This window comes from Lepisosteus oculatus, chromosome 27 (assembly GCF_040954835.1).
Source record: "Lepisosteus oculatus isolate fLepOcu1 chromosome 27, fLepOcu1.hap2, whole genome shotgun sequence".
Classification (NCBI taxonomy): domain Eukaryota; kingdom Metazoa; phylum Chordata; class Actinopteri; order Semionotiformes; family Lepisosteidae; genus Lepisosteus; species Lepisosteus oculatus.
Window position 1 is genome coordinate 9,079,290 of NC_090722.1, and position 19,897 is coordinate 9,099,186.

Below are 19,897 nucleotides of genomic sequence, written 5' to 3' on the forward strand. Positions count from 1 at the left end.
GTTCAAACAGGGTGGAGAATCTTGCCTAGACTGCATTGGACTGGACTTGCCTGGATTGGCCTGCTGTCCTCAGTCATTTGATTAAACAGAAACAGAGTGTTACAGTTCCGGCCTCCAGTCACCAGAGGGCCCCCTCACGCTCTTGGCGTTTTCCATCCACTCTGGGGAGACGTGGGTTAAACAGACCTCGTTAAACCATAACCACGCCTCTCAACTTCTCTATTTAAACTCACCTGTCGGCTTCTGTCTTCGCTTGGTATTGAGTTGAACTCCATGAGAAGCATTTTAGAGCTTTTGCGATCTGTACTGCTTCCTGGTTTTTCTGGATTTCAGTTTTTGGATCTTGTATTCGGCTTGGTCTTTTGGATTTACTTCCTGGTTTTTGGACTTGATACTTTTTCACTACGGTGCTTGACTTCCTGGTTTTCGGCTTCTACTTTGCCTCCCGCATAGGCTCCTTCTTTTGTCTTGTGCTTATAAAAGTGTAACACAGGGATCTTTCCCAATGCCATGCACGTTCTATACAGGTAGCCAAGCAATGACTCTGAAAGGCGAGAGTTCCTGGCGAGAACTCAAAAGCATAAGCTATTCCATAAGCAGAAAAACCTGCAGACAAATATTAATATCTGTGATTCTTACCTCTGATACCAGGAAAGAAACTGACGAGTTTCTGATTTGCTGTAGCTTTCACCATTTTCTTGGGCAGAGAGGTGGTCTATCTGATTGATGCTGGATGCCTTTAGAACCGAAATGACTTCCAATGTCATTTCTTTAAAGCTTCACTTAGGTGAAAGCAAATCATTCCCTTTCATGCACAGGACTCCTTCCATCAGTGGTTCTCCAACTTTTTGGACCAAGTACCACCTCCGATCAAACAAAAGCATCCAAGTACTACCTACCTCCAAGTCATCTTCTCATAGGAACCCCAGAAAATCTCAATGACCAACATGAGTGTGTGTGCGTACACTCACACACACATACATAACAAAATAACACTGAGCTCTTAGGTCATTTGTATTGCACCTTATAGCTGTTTTCCAACGCTTGCTAACACTAGCAGTGCTGTCTGTGTCGGGTTCAACAGCAGAGCTAGTTTCGGTGGCCAGTAGGTTTACCATATATCCTGAAAAAAGAGACCAATCCTCTATTTTGATCCTTATGTCTCCGTCCGGGGAAAGTTTTCAAATATACATAAATTTCTGGGATTTCAACCACTTTATTTCCACCATAAAGAATAGTTAAAAGATTTAGAGATAGTAGATGAGGAGGACAGAAAGAGAACAAAGAATTTCTTAACTTCCCTAGTTTGCTTTGCGACCTACTGTATGTTGTAGTTCAATTTTGCTCCTGTACGTGTATGATTATGTCATGAAAGAGCTAAATCGGGCGCCGATATCAGCGTCTTTACTCAGTCTGTGCAGTGCAGAACCATTCCCTCGAAAGGCTCCCTATTTTGTTTCTCGTTTTCCTGCCCTCAAACACAATGCCAAAGCAAAAGTGTAAATAAGTTATAAATCTGCTTTAAGATGGAAAAAACAGAATAATTGACTGTTCAATATGCATTCTAGATTAAATTTAAAAATGGAACCGTGAAATTACAAAAACTGTAATACATTCCAATGGCATATTTGGGAATTTCATTTTAAAACATTTTTTTATACATCAATATAAAAATGAGGTAATTAAGCATGTTATGTGCTTTACAAATTAAATAAAAAATCCTAGAGTTTTAATCTTGTGTTCATATCCTATTATACGGTTCGGAACATGTCATCTTATTGATTTTTAACTGATAGCACCTAAAGAGCAATATTTCTTTCTTTTTCTTTGTTTTCTCAATCAGTGTAGTGGCATGCAGGTTAGCATCACTGCCTTGTAGCGCTGGGGTCCTTGGTTCAATTCTAGACCTTGGATGCCATCTGCCAGGAGCTTGTACTGTATGTTCTCACTTGTTGTGTGCGTTTCCTCTGGGTGCTCTGGTTTCTTCCCACAGTCCAAAGACTAGTAGGTTAAGGCGGCCAGAAAATGGATGCATGATCGTTCCTTTATCTCTTTAAAGTGCTGTAGAGAACTGAGGAGTCATTGGTCTCTTGACTGGTTGGCCATGAAAAAAGAAAAACAGGTTTTAGAGGGTAAGTAACAAGAGTCGGGTCATTTATATTTGTTCATCATTCAGACCTGCTAAGAATTCTCCAAGTTTATCCTGCAGGACCTCGGTTTTATGTCAACTTTTTACAATATAGTGTCCCCATGACTTTACTGGGGCATTAGGACCCACACAGATTGCAGGGTGAGCGCCCTCTGCTGGCCCCACTAAACTCTTCCACCAGCAACCTTAGTTTTTCCCAGGAGGTCTCTCATCCAGGTACTGACCAGGCTCACAGCTGCTGAGCTCCAGTGGACTACTAGTTGTGAGCTGCAGGGTAATATGGCTTATGATCTACTTCTTCACAAGAGGAACTCTGCAGACTGGCAGGTTAGATCTGTAGTGCACAGTGGTGATTTAAGCAAGTAAGAAATTTGTTGCAGAGGGAGACATCTGTCTGCATTTTTATTTTTTTTGGGGGGTGGGGGATGGGAGGAAGAAGCAGTGACAGTGCTTGAGCTGTTTTTCGACAGATGGCTGAAACTGAGTTTGGTGGGGGGAATCTTTCCTGTTTCACTGCATGAGCACGTGAATGATGTGGGGGAAAAAATATAAAACTTGCCATGATGCTGTCTTGGGTGGAAAGGAAACTGCTGAATAACAGACTTCATCTTCTTCAGATGGAGTTCTCTGCATGTGCTCTGACTCCGGGATGTTAGGTTGTAGTACTTCATCATAAATGTTGTTAAGAACATCCTTTGCAAAGAAGGAAACATTAGCCATTTCTGACCTCTCTATCTCTGAAGTCTGTGATTGTGCTGCAGTCTTACTGGAATCCAGGCTTCTTTATGTTTGTAAAGTGATTTTACCAGTTTGTTATACAACTGTAAATGTGATTCCACCAAAAGGGTGTTACAGAAGTACTGTACAGACCTGTACGATTCCAGCACTTCGTTATGGAAATACTAACATAATATGTAACACAGTTCTACCTTGATATAAAAAGGTGAAGTTCTATATTTCAGTTTGCAAGCATTCTACAATTATTTTACAGAGCATGTTAAACATGAGTTTGACAGAGTCATCTCATCTGATTAACAAATTGATTTATATGTATTAATTATGCCCCATAACCCGCGACCAGCAGTTCATCTGAGAAAAGTGTTCAAGGTTTTTATTAGTCTACAGGGGATTCTATCAATGCATTGCAAACATCTGCTTCACAAATACTGTTTCCATTGTAGACCATTGAGTGTTTTAGTAACACTCTGACTAAAAATAAATTACTATAAATTGGCAGAAATTAAATTGCAATGTTTAAGGTGACAAATGTTGAAGCCTTTGTTGGATTAGGCAAGGAACAGTACTGTTATTCACATATCATTTTGCACCTAAACCACTATTTTGCATTATATACTGTACCTAAACACTTACCCTAGCCTTCATGTTTCTGCTATTCTCCCCTTTAAGTTGACCAGCCTTCTTCCTTTAGAGAACAAAAAGGACGAAAGGTAAAAACCCAGTTGTGTCTATCTGTGACTCTTTTATTGGCTATCAAGCTATTTTTATTGCATAGTTTTATATTGCTTGTGTACTGCATCTGTGTAGTCAGATAGTGCCAGTTTATGTCATTTGCTAACATAGGAGGTGTTTTTTGAGGCCTTATGTGTTGGTCCACCACCTCTTACAGTCTTGTCTTGGCTATTTCAGTTCCTTTTATGTCTGAAAATAGACTCCAGCCACTGCCATGTTATTGACTTGCACTCTCAATGTCCATATCACCCTTGCGCTAGGGTCGTTGCATAGGCTTCCAGTGAATTTTTTAACTGATTTTACAATGGAAGCAAGTACATTTTGAAACCCTCCATGAGTCAGGTATCTCTTACCTTCAGCAGCTACTCATTCATTTAGTATCTAATCTCAGATTGGAGATCTGGGAGATCAAAGGATCCAGTTTCCCACCGCCAACTAGCTAGATTCAGAGCTTTCAGCTGCTAATTGTTAAAAGGAGTTGCTAAACTGCAGACATTTTAAACCCAAGATCAATTGAACTCACTCACCTTCTGATACAAATGTAAATCACTAGAGTGGCTATGCTGACTAGTAGCACAAGTCCCAATATAGCTGCAATCATCAATGTATTGAATTCAGCTGTGAAGCAAAGGAAAATGTGGTTATATCATTTTACAAAGGCTGTGAATTAGACACAAATATGTATCTCGATATACAAAACTCCTACACAACATAACTGATATATTTTATTGCCACTATTGAAATAAAAGGTTTTCTAATCTTATACTGTAAAAACAACATATTGCATCAATACATGAGGCCATTAAATTCACATTGAAATATATTGGACAAGAAATCTTTCACAAGATCCTGATTGTGAAATCCTCTGTAGTTTCATTATGAATTGACTCTTTTTTAAAATAAAAACAAATGAGGAGCACAAAAAATGTAAAGATGATGTTTTTACTGCATATACAGCAGTACATTTTAATGGTGAGAAAGGTTCTTGTGAGGCTTTTCCTAAATGAGATACCTACTATCCGCCCTCGTTTCTTTTGATCCAAACTGGTCAATAAAAGCTCAGAGCTTTTTCACTTTAAAAGGCATTTCAACACAAATGTAATCTCACTCATGTCTGACTTGATTTTTTTGCAATTTTGACAGCAACCAAACAGAAACTGGAAATGCATTTGAAATCATACTCACATCTAACATCCAAAGTGAACATTACAGATTCTGTTTTTGCATGGCCTTTCAAAGCACAGGAGTAGGTGCCAGCATGTTCCGAGGACACAGGATTAAAGCGAAGTGTGTTTTCTGTGGCCCATGGGCTTGAGAGGGGCTGTCCATTCTTAAACCATGTAAACTCGGTCTGTGTTAGTGAGCATCCCTCTGGAACACAGCTCAAGTTCAAGTTATCTCCTTCTCTGACTTCCTCCAACTTTCCTGTTGGGCTCATCTGAATCTTTAATTCTGCAGGAAGGTAAAAGCTGCAGTTGGTGTTATTTCCTAAAAGGTTTCTCAGAAACTGAATACCGTATATCAACAAAAAATTATTTCTACATGTGTGGAGACAATAGTGTGATTTTTGGATGAAATCGAAATATTTAACACTGGAATTGTGTTTTCACCATCACGTACAAAGGCTGTGCAAACATTATTAACCACTTTGCACATCAAACTCACCCAAAATATTTAAACATGTGCCCAGTATATGCATGAAAATCAACATAGGGACTTTTTAATGTCAGAACCATTAAAACCATTAAAAGACTTGGAATTTTTATATTTCACAACTTTCCAAATGTTATAGGTGAAATTAAAGGAGTCCTTTAGGAGAGTTTTTTCTTGCTTTGATTTCAAGTGCGACATTTCCAACTGCACTATGCAGGTTTGAGTTGCTATTTTTTGTGAGTAGTCTCTTACACTGCAGATAGGAGATGTCTCCTGAACAGTAAAATTATTAGGCACTCTTACCAGTAACCGAAAGTGTCACTCCTGGTTGACCAACCCAGCGTCCTTGAGGGTCATTTGTTTCAAATCGGAATCTATATGTCTCCTGGTCTGATATTCCTACATCTGTTATCTTTAAAGTGCAGTTATCCATTTTATTACCTAGATACCTAATTCTTTGACTAAACTTCAACCTGTTATTTGGTGTTTGAGAGTGATAAACATAATGTTTTGTTTCAGAATCTGCAATACAGTCAGTATCATTAATACACCACATCACAGTGTTCACTTTCAGTCTATCCTTAGAAGGATAATTATATGAACAGGGAATGACCACAGTACTGCCTGGGACAGCACAGATAGAGGTCTGTGGATACAATACAGACCAATCGCCACAGAGACCACCTGCAAAAAGACAATTTCAGCCATCAGTACTGACTCTTGAGAAGTGAGTCAAGCAGTGAAAATCATTGGTGTAAAATATTATCAAACACAGACGTGCACATGTACAGTAAAACTCACATAAACTAAAAATGTTTTAGATATTGAATTTTACACAGGTGAGTGTAACTAACAAAAAATGTTTTTTGTGTCTTGTTAATAGGTAAAATCACATGAAGTATCACAAAGAACTGGGACAAAAAATAAAGCAAGCTTTAAAATGTTCAGCCATAGTACAAGCTCTTTAATAAGTAAATATAATGACTTAATTCTAATACCAATTATTAAATAATACCTTGTTGGATAATGGTTTCCCAAAATATTGGAAAAATGCATAGATTGAACATAAAAACGTGTTTTTATAAGCTATTCCACGTGAGTTGAAATACTTGTTGATATGATCTGCCAGGGAATTTGAACATATATTTCCTGATGTTCTTTAAGCAACATTTTTAAGTTGGAAACTACAAACCCTGATTTTTAAAACTCCCATCAGTCTCTTTTGGCTAAAGACCAACAATGTTCAGTGAAGCAAGAGGTGGTTACATGGTAGATTTGTATTTATATTTTGAGATTCATTTATTTAAATCTTTAAATTAGCCAGTTAACATTGTGCTCTCTACTGGGGAACTGGTGGACATGCGATTTACTGCGAACTAAAGTCAACTCAGTCTTACCAGGCAGGATTAACAGAGTTGCTGCCCACAAGCAGAGAGAATCTGGAACTCTCATGGCTGCAGTTTCTCTGCTGTCCTCCTAATCTCCGTCAGCAATGAGAAGCCAGACCTCTGTTGCACAGCAGATCACTGCAGACAAAAGGGGAGGAAAGTCACTGCTCACGGCTGTTCATCACAAAAACGAACTGCCAGAACATCATATGTTCACTACATGTCACATTCAAAGGTTATGTAGAAAAGGAATGTCACACAAATGAAACAACAGAGGTGTTAAGGTTAGTTTTTGAACTTACTTTACTTAGTCAACTGAAGACAGAGCTCCCAAAGGCTCTCAGTTTCAGGCTGTACTTCTTGTTCACCTATGACTGTACAGTCACTGACAGCAGCAAGCGCAGTATTAAGTTTGCAGATGGCACCACAGTTATTGGGCTGATCTTACAAGATGGCGCATTAACAACAGCCTGGCCCTGAATGTCAACAGGATAAAAGAATTACAGGTGACCCAGAGGGTGTCATGACTCAATCAGCATCAACGGCAGAGTGGTGGAACCTGTCACCTGCTTCAGGTTCCTCGGTCTGCAGATTTTCAGTGACTTGGCTTGGACTCACAACACTGTAGCCAGCCTGAGAAAGGCACAACAGTCTGCCCTTTCTGTGAGTGCTTATAGAAATTAATATGGGGAAGCAGTTCCTCATGACCTTACCTTACTTGCTTACTTATGTTAATTACTTTACTTATGATTCTAACCTGTTTAAGATACAATGCCCCACTACATTGACAATATCAATCAGTTACATATTCAAAAGAAAACAAAGGATGCAGAACAGTGGTTAAATCTTCTGTATTTTTCACAAACAATCAATGTGAACTGTATTCACTTGTGCTGTCAGTCCAAATAGTGTAAAACCTTTTTCAGAGTAAAAGGCAACAACACTCTGAATCACATAAAATGTGAATGTACTCACCAAATGTTACCGCACTCCAAATGTGCAAAAAAACAAGGTGGCCAAATAATTATGGCAGCGTGTCTAAGGTCCAGTGAAATACTGTGAGTAAAGTACACACAGGCACAGCCCTCAGTAATTCTTAATACCCGGTGCTACAACGATTGCAAGATATTCCTTTTTAAAGATCATATAACTTCTTGTTTTGAAACACTCCTTTCTAAAGGAAGTAGTTAGAAAGGCGTAATCAGAAAAAGTGTGAAGTGATCCAGACACAAAATCTGACATTGCAGGCAACAGGAAATTACTGTTCAACGCTGTTCTAATCCTCATGACAGGATGGCTATGACTCTGGAGTGGAGTGTGCAGGCATCTGCTGAACAGAGACACTAGCATGACAGCTCCACCACGATTCCAGAAAAGCGCACAAGATCAAACCAAAGGTAAAGAAAAGAAAAGTAACAAATAAACACAGATCCTGAAGTTTTGTTCATTTATGAAACTATGCACCAAAAACAGTGTTTAGCCATTTTTAAAAATGAATTTATTAAAAAAAAAACATGAAAAGACTAAATAACCATAACAAATTGTTCAGCCTAGTTTATCAATATAAATATGCATATGTGCAATGCTTAGTTGTGATGGAGCCAGCTGAGGCCTGGCCTAATTGGTTAACTAGTAGCCTGTGAAATGAATGTGACTGGCCCATGGGATAATTGAACATGCCACAGGATCAAAGATCAGTCCAGCGCAACCCATAAGTAGCTGAGGCAGAGGGAGAGTTCATGTATTACAGGAGTAGATTTTTTATTCCTGATTTTCAACACCAGCAGCCACCATGCAGTCATAATTTCCAGATATAGATTAAGAGCATTAATGGACAACACTTGCAAGTATCTTGTTATGGATGCATTTAGCTAAGGAATGATGGATCCAGTGTGACTTCAGCATTTTTTACCACTGAGAGCTGGTGTGTAGTGAGCAGAATGGTGCACTATGGTTGCCGTCACATCATCCAGGTGGGGCTGTACACTGGTGGTGGAGGGGAGTCCCCATTGCCTATAAAGTGCTTTGAGTGGAGTGTCCAGAAAAATGCTATATAAAGGTAGGTTGCCATTATTATGGTTATTATTACATCTAGAGCAACTTTCATTGTTCTTTAATACAGCTGGGTGTTCAAAGAGATGTAACCGTTTGTTTGAACTTCTCTGGTCAGCACAACAACAGATGTGTTCCCATCTGGGATTTGAACGCATAACTGTAAATTCCATCTACGAGATCTGAGCCCCTAACTACTGCTCTTGCCAAAACAAGGGATCAGGAGGAAGCTGGATGATAAATCTGTAAGCACTCCACTCAGTTTTGGCTTTGTAACCTTGGACCATGTTAGATCGAGATTGATCTTGATCCCAAATATCTACATGTATAATAGAATCAGAGATCTTCACTGCCTTTTCTAACATATCAGCTTACATGCAGTTGGCAAGTAGCGTGAAACAGGCTTCTTAAGCCAGTTTCTTTTTTTTTCGTTATTATAAATGAGGAGTCAACAACTTATATCCCTGTTAGTGAGCTCAGCTTACCGAAAACATATCTGTTCCGATCCGCCCAGGAAGTCAACCCAGACAGTGCTATATCAGTCATGTGCTGTGAGTTTCTTACAATGTACTTCCTTCTCGCTTAAAAACAATTTAGAAAGGAATACTTAGGGTGAAACCATACAGTGGAATTTACAAATGTCAACGTTTCCATATTGTACAACGGGAACTGTTGACTAGTCACAGATGTTACAACATATGCTCAATTGAGTAGACGGTGTTTTGCAGACTTCCTTAAAAACAAATTAGTTTTTTCTAACAGAAAAGGAAAAAAATGTCTTAGTCTTACAAAATCAGCTAAAGTCACATTTCAATAAGTTCTACAGGACCTCATCTGTGGTGTGTGAGTGCAGTGGTGATCGGGGGACAAAGCTTTCTTTATAATGCTCTTTATAAAGTTTATCACCTTTATAATGCACTAGTACAAAATGTGATGCACTTACCTTTATTAAAAATGAAATCCTTAGCAAAAAAAAAGTGGCATGACTGTGTGGGTTTCTTCCTGCAGAACTTATTGAAATATGACTTTTGCTGATTTTCCACATAATACCTATAAAGCAAAAACGTTTTTTTACAGGCTCGCTAGTGACAACAATTCAAGCCCCTGCAGTGTTTCTTGTGTTAAGCCTGGGTTCTCAAAGGCATTAACCCATTTTTTTTCTATGCAAAACTTTACTGTAATTTGATACAATAATATATATGCTATACCATTTAAAACTTTAATTCTTAACATTCCTAACACTGACCAACTACAAAGAATGGCTTGAGTAGATTTAATTAAATTCTGTCCAGTCATTTGAGGATCACTGTCCTCGATTGGCAAAATTCTTCAAAACAGGCCAAACGGTTAGCAAAATGACGGTTCTAGTCATCGCAAATTGTCTCCACTTGCGACATGTTTCCCCACATTTTTCTGATTTATGTTGCTTTGTCCTAAGGCCACCAGGGGGCCCCTTAAATGTGCAACACAACAGACGTTTTTTTAATCTGCTCATACAAATATGAGTCATAAACGTCCTCCAGTGGCTCTTTCTGTTGCTGCTGTGCTGGACTGGGCTGTTAAGGTTTGTTAGGTATAAATGATCATGTTAGTTCTGAAAGTAAGTGTAGTGGATTATTTCACTGTCAGTGGAGTAGATGATTCTCATCTGCGATGTAAAATGACAATGTCGGCGTGCCTCAGTTGCTGCTACACTGAATGTCGTTTCATTTCGGAAAGTGGTGAATGTTGAGATTTCTTTTATTATTACGCCCCCTCTTCTTCTAGTGTGAATGAACAAGAAACGAGCCGATACTGGAAAGGATAGCACTCTCGGTAAGATAAGTTTGTTTGTTTTTTACTGAAAGAAGAGAAAGGGGAACTTTCCGCATTTTTATAGAGTAAGGCAGGAAGTGCAAGGGCAGAGAAACGGACAAGGAACATGAAATATCACATGATATCAACTATGTAAAAGCAAGATGTCATGTACATATCCCAAAAAAATAAATGCCGTGCTCTCGCCAAATCATCAAAACAGTGCAACGTGCTCAAAAAGCTTGTTCGTCAAGCGTTGATAGTGTTTCTTAAGATAAATCAGTGATTTATCTCTGAACCATTCACGGGACTGGGGGACAAGAGTGTTGATTTATTAAAGGCTCAGTACTCAGTTTACCTGTTTATTTAGTTCACTTTCACTGCAGCAGTTGAAACATCAGCCCTGAACGACCAGGTCCGGGAAATTTGAACAGGCTGAACATTTGTTGAACAGGTTACCTTTAGGTATTTGACACAAACTAATTTTATTAAAATAGGAAAATGACAACCGTCCCAATTTTTCAGTGCACACAACACATTTCCAGGGTCGTCTGTACCACAGTTTGAGATCCATGGCTTTAGCCAAATAAGGAAGCAATAATGATAAAGTTAGAATTAATTAGCACGCAACCTAACAAGCTAGGTGGGCAAAGTAACCTCACCTTGTTAAGGACTAATGAACTTTGTTATTGGGGGGTAATGACAGCAGTCTGTTTGAAAGCTCCATTGATGTGACTCTGGGAGCTGGGAGGCAGAGGAGCTGAGAAAATTCTTACATCCGATGAGGAAGTTGCTCATTTTGTATCCTAAAGCTAGTTCATTAAAATAGCGAGTTACATTCAGAAAGCTAAAATGTACAGCATCTCTGTTTTATAGCAGCAGAGACAAAACTCTCCACCCACAAAAATTGCATCAGTGTGGCCACTTGACCACCTCAATACACACCTTCATGATGACTGGGCTATTTCAGCAGGACCCTGTGGCTGTGGGTGGTCTCACTATGGCCTTCTATGCATTTGAACCATCCTGATTTTTTTTTTTTTTTTTTACTTTTGGTGTAGTACTTCAAAGGCAAAGGGTACAGCAAGAATGAAATGAAATTCAGAAAAGCAAAATATCCCTAGTGGCAGTGGGTATTATGGAAGAACTACTAGAAATGTCATTTTGCCATTTTGGAAGGATGTCTCTCGAGACGATGAGAAAAATACGGAAGTTGATCTGTAGCTTTTTTGAAAGACCGCTTAGAATTGCAGCCAGTAGTATTGCCTTCAAATCTAAAAACTTAGACTTTTAAATGTAAAAATCTAAAAGTGGCTACTGGGCTGGAGCCTCTGCAGGAGATAACTACAGAATGCATGTTTTCAGCAGCTTACATAGTTTACAATAAAGTTACATTTCTCAGGTTAGGTAAGGGGATGAGGCACATACTGTATTCAGTAATTTTCCAGCTTCTCTGACCTTGGTTTTCTTGCTAATGTTTTGATATCCAAAAACACTTACTACTACATTCATTTTCACAAGTCTTTCATTTGTACCACATTTTGCAGTTTAACCCTTTGACTGCTGTTCCTTCCTGAAATCCTTCATTGCTCCCTAGAAGAACAGACAAAACAGCAGTGTTTTGGTCTTAATTTTATGTCATCAAAAAACATTTCTTGATGTTTGTATGTTATGTGTTTTATAGATTAGCAATGGACAGATCCAGCACTTTGGCTTACATTGCACCTGAAGTAATTTCCTAATTAAACTAAATAGTTGGATAAGGAGTCCAATCACCTGCATTTTTGTAGGTTTTGATCATTTGCTAATGTAATTATATGAATGTAAAGCCTGCAGGAATCCTGCCCTCAGAGACAGGACCTTATCTAATTCTGCTACAGAAACACAGAGAGGAATTAATTGCTGTGATCAATAATACAACACTGCAGACCTCTAAGGGGGTGATACAATTCTTTCCAATCAGGGGGGAAAAATCCAATTCATGAAGGTCATTTTTCATATGCAGACACGCATAACAAAATGCAAGCCATACTGCAAAGAGATTGATAACCATTCTTCATCAGGCATCTATACGACTTGTATAACATTCGTTCTTTCCAGAAGGAGGCATGTGGGCATTATCAGCTCTCAGTTGAAGAGCATGATGAAAGCAAGAGGCACCAGCAGGAGAAATACACTCTGCCCTGTGCGCATGGCGTTGTTGCACAGGTTTCCAGAACAGCATGTGGTATTGAATGCCTGGCCTAATACCTGTGACAGATCTCCTATAGTTGCCGTACAGACGCTGTTACTGGCACATCCCTGGACAGTCTGGTTACTAAAATCTGAAAAAAACAAAAGTCAAATTAATCCTTCAGCCTGTAGGTAGAGAAATAGAATAATTGAGTTCTATTCTTTTTCAAGGAAACATTAAATTCTTATAATACAATTCAAATCAACTGTTTCAATAAAAACTGGCACTGCTCTTTTCTTCTTGTTTTTAAGATTACATGCTGTATATAGGTTACCATTAAATTACAACAGCTACAAAATGCAAGTGATTCCTTTGAAGGTAGCTATTCTTAATTCTTTTATCATCTGTGTAGTGACTTCTGAAAGCTTCCTTGTGGGAATATTGTTAAGCTTTCGTATGGGTTTTGCTTCACTGTGAAGACAAGTTTCCCTTCTGCCGTTTTCATGTTCCACTCTGTGCCATTTGACTATGCAGAAAGCCATATTTCTAATTACACTTGCGAATGTCTCAGCAGGGCAAGCAAACAAATATATCCTTGGCTGGACGTGTACATGCTGAACAGCCCTAACTTACCAGCCGTGATACAGCGATTTTCAACCCCTTGACAAGTCAGAGTCTTATTGCAGACAGTTCCATCACAGTAATAACACTTCAGACCACTGGGGGTAGTGTCTGTATAAGCAGCTGTAAAACACAACAAGCATGTCAGAAAGCACTACCAGTGGCCTAAATTAATAATGCTGCCGCATTTTAATTCTAGTGTTTCTAGAGAGGGACCCTGTGATTGTAGTACCCTTTGCTCTTTTTCCAAACACATGTGGTACTTGTTTATACAGCAGCAGTCTCACCCCACTGCTTTAAACTCCATACTGCTGCTGAGGACTGCTTGTGTGTAGGAGGAGATCAAGACTTTTATCTGATGAAATGTGAAGTTGTTCTGCCTTGGTTTAAATTGTTTTACTTCTGGTTACAGGTCACATACCTAGCTTTGTCTTATGTTACGGCTTTGCATGATCTCTAAATTGGACTAAGTTTCCATACTTTCAAGAAAGCATTTGCTACCTTTTAAGTCATCCCTATGCAGGATTTTGAGCCTAGTGTAGATTATGAGCACATTTCTGATGCTCCTAACATATTTAGTCATTCAGGGATGTTAAAAACATATGGCTTGGTTTGATTAGTTGGATTAGTTATTTTATTACCAGGAGCAGTAGTGTTGGTGTTGCAGTTGTCTGTGGCACAGCAGTTTAAATTTTCAGTCACTCTTACTGATCCAAGATTTATAGACAAAGCACCTCCTGTGCAGATGTTAGATGTTGTGCAGCTCTTCACCGATGTAAAAGTTCCTGAAACAAATGATTCAATATGGGGAAAAACAATGAGAATTTACCTGTTTTTAAGGAACTGAAAGAAACAGTAATCACTTTGTATGAATCTCTAGAAATATATGTGTGTATATATATACTGTGTATACAGGTTTAAAGACCGTGTTGTATAAGCATATGTAATGAACGGCTCTAAGCTTTAAAAAGACAGTTTTCTTTTAGATTGAATTATTTATTCAATTTATTATTCTTTATTCAATTATTTATTCAAAGTTATTTCTGAATCCTAAGTGATCCTCCTCAGCTCTGTTTCCCAATTCATTTTGCGGGGTTATCTTTAAGGGACTGTTACAAAAAACACATTCTAAATTGAAAATGAATTCAAAATGAATATTGAATATCCATATGATAATTTGGCTACTGTCCTCAATACAATAAACTGCTTTTTGCAACATCTTGAAATACCATTTTCTTGATAGTCTTCTAATGTAATCCTAGCATTTCTATAACATTACCAATTATAGCCTAATTAGTCAAGTTCCAGTTTTTTGGGATCTTCCAGCAGTATCTTAAGACAGGGGCAATACCCATGAACTGGAGAATTGCTCATGAAGTGTCCATCCCTAAAGAGGGTGACAAAACTAAGTATTTATAGATCAATACATCTGAGTTCTTTTACATGTACAGTAAGCTTATAGAAACTGCAACTACTTGAGAAGCAGAGAATCGCATACACCTGTATATGGATTTAGAGTTATTTGAACTAGCAGCAGCAGTAATGAACACACTCTGGGTATATAAAATGTATGGTCTGTATACATTTTCAGAATTATAATGATAAAGATTCTCAAATTACAGGCAGTAGTAGTTTGACAAAATGTGTGTGCCCTTGAACTGATAAGTGGTTAGCAGAAATCAGAGTACATTCAGTATAAGGGATACATGCTCCAATCGGGACAGTGAAACTAGTGGAATGCCACAGAGATCCAAATTAGTACAACTGCTCCCCAAATTCATATCAAATCAATAAAGTAAAGGTTACACCCATGTTGAAGGGTTAAAAACAAGAAAACATTTCAGTTACGATATCTTAATATGAGCCCACAGTGCAGAAACACTGCATTTTGTATTCTTTTTTACTTTTCACTGTGGAATTGATCCTTGCTTGTCCTTATACTGTACATATAATCTTTATACTCCATATGCAAACTCAAACAATGAACATATTTCTCTTACCTCCAAAGGATATATTCCCTGTAAAGCACTGTGTGAATGCGGAAGGGCATGTAATCTGTGTACAAGCGTCTGTCCCTGCACACGCACTACAGCTGAGACTGGTGGCCACAGAACAAGTGAAGAAAACAATTAGACACTTTAAATTGACATTAAACATCCAGTGCAATGGTCTGTGCTATGAAACAGTGGGAATAACCTCACAACACTGACAGCTTGGTTTAGTGCATTCAGTTCCAAACATATATATTTACGTATATTTGCTTCCATATATATAAACGTATATTTGCTTCCTCACAAAAAACATCTACTTGAGGCATACTCTTAAACTTGTTTTCAGATCTTAAAACATTAAATTGTATTTATAGCTCGCATCATTCTTGTGTCAATTTCGGAATTTCCATCTTTTGGGTGTGTTCCCTCGAATGTAACCCGTTCTGTTGAAGCCAAAGGAAAATAGCTTCCGTGTTTTGTCTGACACGTGAAGAGCTGTTCTGACTGCAATATGGGAACAAGCTCTTAAAAAACAAGTTCAGCTCTGCATTGTGAAGGTCTTGAAACAGAATGCCTAATCGAGTGTTTTTTTGTAATCGGAGACTTATATCAGAAAAGGGTACAAAAGAGTCTCCGACTTTCTATTAGAAATGAGATGAATGAAAATCATCAAATTGCATCGATGATTAATAGTCTATATGGGGTATAGACTCTATAACTTCTTTAACTGTTCCCCAGCTCTTCAGTTCCTCCCGGTTTTCTCCTTTGTTTTCTGGCTCCAAAACTATAATAGCCGGGTGACTCGTACAGTACAACTTCGGAAAATGGGGTAGAACTATCTGATGGATATTTACTTGTAATTCCAAATCATACATTTAAATCTATATATATATATCACTTTACTACATAGAATACCTGTTATTTGCATTTGCGATTTCTGTATTTTGTTCAAAATGCGATCTTACTTTTGCTCCATTTTGTAGAATTAACTTGAATCAATGTTGGATTTTAAACGTTTTCTATGAAATGGTCGGAATGAAAAACAAATTAACGATTTAATTCTAGAAAGACGTAGAAGATAAAGGTATGAATGTCGGGGAAAATACAGACGAAAGCTTGTCCTACCCAGGGGAAAGAGCCCACAGGTCAGAGCGAGAATCGCCAGCATCTTCATCTTGTCCCGGCAGGTGTGGTCAAATGAAGTTCTCTAGCGCCAACGACATTATTTATAGGCTGGCTGTACGTGCAAAAAAATGCGAGTTTAACGTCATTTCTGAAGAATGGAAATTTGTTGAAAAATGCGTGACCCACATTCCCCAGATAACACAAAAATCGGAAGAGTCGTCGTAATGTGTATATATGATGCGTTTTCTCATATGTTAGAAGTGGTGCATTATATACAGTATATATATATATTAAAGTTCCCTGGTACTTTTTCTACATTTGAGCGTTTATCGTAGTTACAATTTGTGTATTTAAGTTTAAATAATTAATAAATAATTATCTAATTCTATTTATTTAATAGTGTTAGGAAAATGTTGTTAAAGTCTAACCAAGCATACACAATTCTCATTACAATTTTAAGTTATATATAGAAATCGTTTTGCCACATGGGTCGGTAGTACGTGTCTGCAAGTGTAGTCCTTCGTGCGCCTTCTACAAAACCTGCTAGCTAACCATCACCGCAACATTCCTAATTCCTGAACAAGAAAATATTTTAATGTCATTAACTCGTTAATCATACCTTAATGAGTGTAATTTATTTAATGCACTCTTGTTTTAAAATTCTCAAGGTTTATCTGGCATTCTTTCGAACTGTGATTTGTATGTTTAGGTTGTGACACTTTATCCTTGCCAAATACCGGTGTTAATTACGAGAAAACGATATGGGTACATCGTTTTGTAGTCTCAGTGCTGTAACCACGTTTTAGATAATTCATTTGAAAGTATTATTTGGTTTCTGAATATTTTGTCTATTCAATATAAACTGACTTCAAACATTTAATCTTTTTTTTACTGAAAAAGTGAAGAGGCATCCTTAGTTGTCAGTTTAAAACAGGTACATGTTGTCTGCATACAAATCCAAATACCTGACGTTTATCTTTGCATATACAATGTGAAAAAGTAAATTATGTGTTGAAAATAGCATATTGCTCTATGATAGTGTGATATAAACTGCTTTTCAAAAAGTGTCTAAAATATGTTATGTTCCATTTATTAAATTATTATTATGTCTGTCTTCTACATCTCAATATGCACACCAGTTATCAGTTTTAGAAATAGAACAGAGTAGAAGCTTTTCCTCAACTTTTAAATAAATAAAAAACCTCATTATAATCCACTGACATCTTAATAAATAAATCCAAAAGATCGCTGTTCAGACCTCATCACATCTGGGACCACACACTCAAGCACAACTCAATTAAGCCAGTTATATAGTTGAACATGGGTCCAAACACACGCTGGCACCCGGTGAAAATAATCATAATCATTTGTGTCTTTCAACCTAAACAAAATAAATCTGTTTCTCCATGTTTTCACTGGCATCCTGCCCAGCAGGTTTAAAACCGGTGACGTCGCGATGCTAGCTAACAACACGAATGCTTTAAGGTGTGACTTGAGTAAAATGCAGTAACACCCCAGAAACCACTTGAAACCTTGTCAGAAAACTTTTTTTTCAAGTGAAAACATGCAACGAGGGAGCCACTTTATATACAGTTTACATACAAGATGACACATTTGCAATAGCTTCGTTTTTTGAACATGGGGCACCCTTCATACGGAAGAATCAGAGTTAATGAAGGCGACAAGATTCATACAAAGCCAGCAAATAATCAATGAGAAAGTTCAGGATCTGATCGTGCTGTGATCTTTCCCGTCGTCTGCCTACAGTCTGCCCCTGCAGTGTTACAACTGGTGAAACTGGTGAAACATCTAAACCACTCAGTTTTTAGAGCATCTTCCCCATAATTAAGAAAAGGCCTCTTTCACCAAACATGAGATTTCAGCTGCAAACCCTTCCTGGTTTTGTTAGGGTTGGTGTGTTTCTTTATCTTTCGGGTCTGTTTCCTTTTTCAAGTTCTCCCAGTCTTCCTAGCACAAACACAGTGGCAGGTGATGCCTATCAATTACCACGCAGCCCGGGGTGCCACATCACATTATGAAGGGCTGCTGAACAGGCGAAACCAGTCCTGAGCTGAGAGGAAGGACAGAGGACAAAGGAAGAAGGGACAGTACACTGTGACATCTGGCTATCTGCACGCAGACAGCCCCCACATGTTTGTCTGCTTACCCACAGCATTCATCTGGGCTTCGCCCGTTAAAGTCCTGGAGGTCTGCTCAGATCCAGTGTATATACACCTCAACCAGTGGAGACCAGGTGCTCAAGTTAATAAGAAGAATAAATCATCATAATAATTGCTCACATTTATATAGCACATTTCTGGAGACTCTACTCAAAGCTCTTTACGGGTAATGAGGACCCCTCAACCACCACCAGTGTGCACCCCCACCTGGATGATGTGCCAGTCCGCTCCCCACATACCAGCTTTCATTTGGGAGAAGAGCAGAGTGATGAAGCCAGTTCAGAGAGGGGGATTATTATGAGGCCATGACTGATAAAGCCCAGGGTGAAATTTGGCCAGGACACCAGGGTAACATCCCTACTCTTTGCAAGAGACGCTCTGGGATTTTTAATGACAACAGAGAGTCAGGACCTCGGTTTCACATCCCATCCAAAGAAGGGCACCTTTTTACAGTATAGAGTCCCTGGCATTAGGACCCACATAGACAACTGGGTGAGCGCCCCCTGCTGGCCCCACTAACACCTCTTCTAGTAGCAACGTTAGTTATTTTCCCAGGAGGTCTTCCATCCAGGTACTGACCAGGCTCACACTTGCTGAGCTCCAGTAGGCTGCCAGCTGTAAGTTGCAGTATAATATGGCTGATGGCTAAAGTTCTCTCATCTTCACCTGCCCTGCATTTGTTAAAGACAGCAGCGTAGGGGGAGGATAAGAGGTCAAATTGTTTGGTATTATTGTTTGGTGCTGCACAGATGCACAGACTCTCTTTTCAGTCTGTAGTGAGGGAAGGGTGTCAGACAGAGCTGATTCACAAGAGTGTCGCTGTTTTCATTCATTGTCACACGGCCCATAGATACACAGTTAGTGAGTGACAGGACTGTGCGGCCCTGTGGATTGCTCCTTGGGATCAGGGACCTCAATGTTTATTTTTTATTTTTTTTGTGTGTGTTCTATTTTTGGTAGTATCTTATACTGTTGGCTACAGGAACAACAACTGCAGTGTTGGTTTTAGATACTGGTGCAGGATCCAAGAAGGGAGAAAGGTTCTAGCTCTGATTAAAGATTCTGGAGTTGCCGGCCACAGGACCTGCTAGTGGTCACTACTGTTGTCAACGCAGAAGTCCCACGCGATAACCTGTAACCAAATGGGCTGTGTCTGCCTTGCCCTCACGTTTGATCTCTGCTTGTGACATGACTGTGCAGTGAATCTGTTTTTGAGTAAGAAAATGCAGCATTGCCTAATAGTGTAAAAAGTGTGAAACTCCCCACTCATGCAACTATGTTTTTTTTCCCGGAGGAGTGCT

The 19,897-nt window shown here is 38.7% G+C and overlaps 1 protein-coding gene across 2 annotated transcripts; it reads right to left on the minus strand.

Moving 5' to 3' along the window:
• Nucleotides 1–1,196: 1,196 nt before the first annotated feature.
• LOC107080076 (coxsackievirus and adenovirus receptor-like) lies at nt 1,197–7,907 on the minus strand. 2 transcript variants are annotated; one of them, XM_015368720.2, is made up of 9 exons: nt 7,636–7,907; nt 6,963–7,136; nt 6,670–6,798; nt 5,576–5,956; nt 4,805–5,071; nt 4,147–4,237; nt 3,521–3,572; nt 2,709–2,842; nt 1,197–2,094 (listed from the first exon to the last, which is right to left on the minus strand). In XM_015368720.2, the coding sequence occupies exons 3-9, from the start codon at nt 6,722–6,724 to the stop codon at nt 2,046–2,048; spliced, it is 1,029 nt and encodes a 342-aa protein (XP_015224206.2). In that variant the 5' UTR covers nt 6,725–6,798; nt 6,963–7,136; nt 7,636–7,907; the 3' UTR covers nt 1,197–2,045. The 2 variants fall into 2 exon arrangements, with proteins under 2 accessions (XP_015224206.2, XP_015224207.2); XM_015368721.2 differs by lacking the exon at nt 6,963–7,136.
• Nucleotides 7,908–19,897: the final 11,990 nt, after the last annotated feature.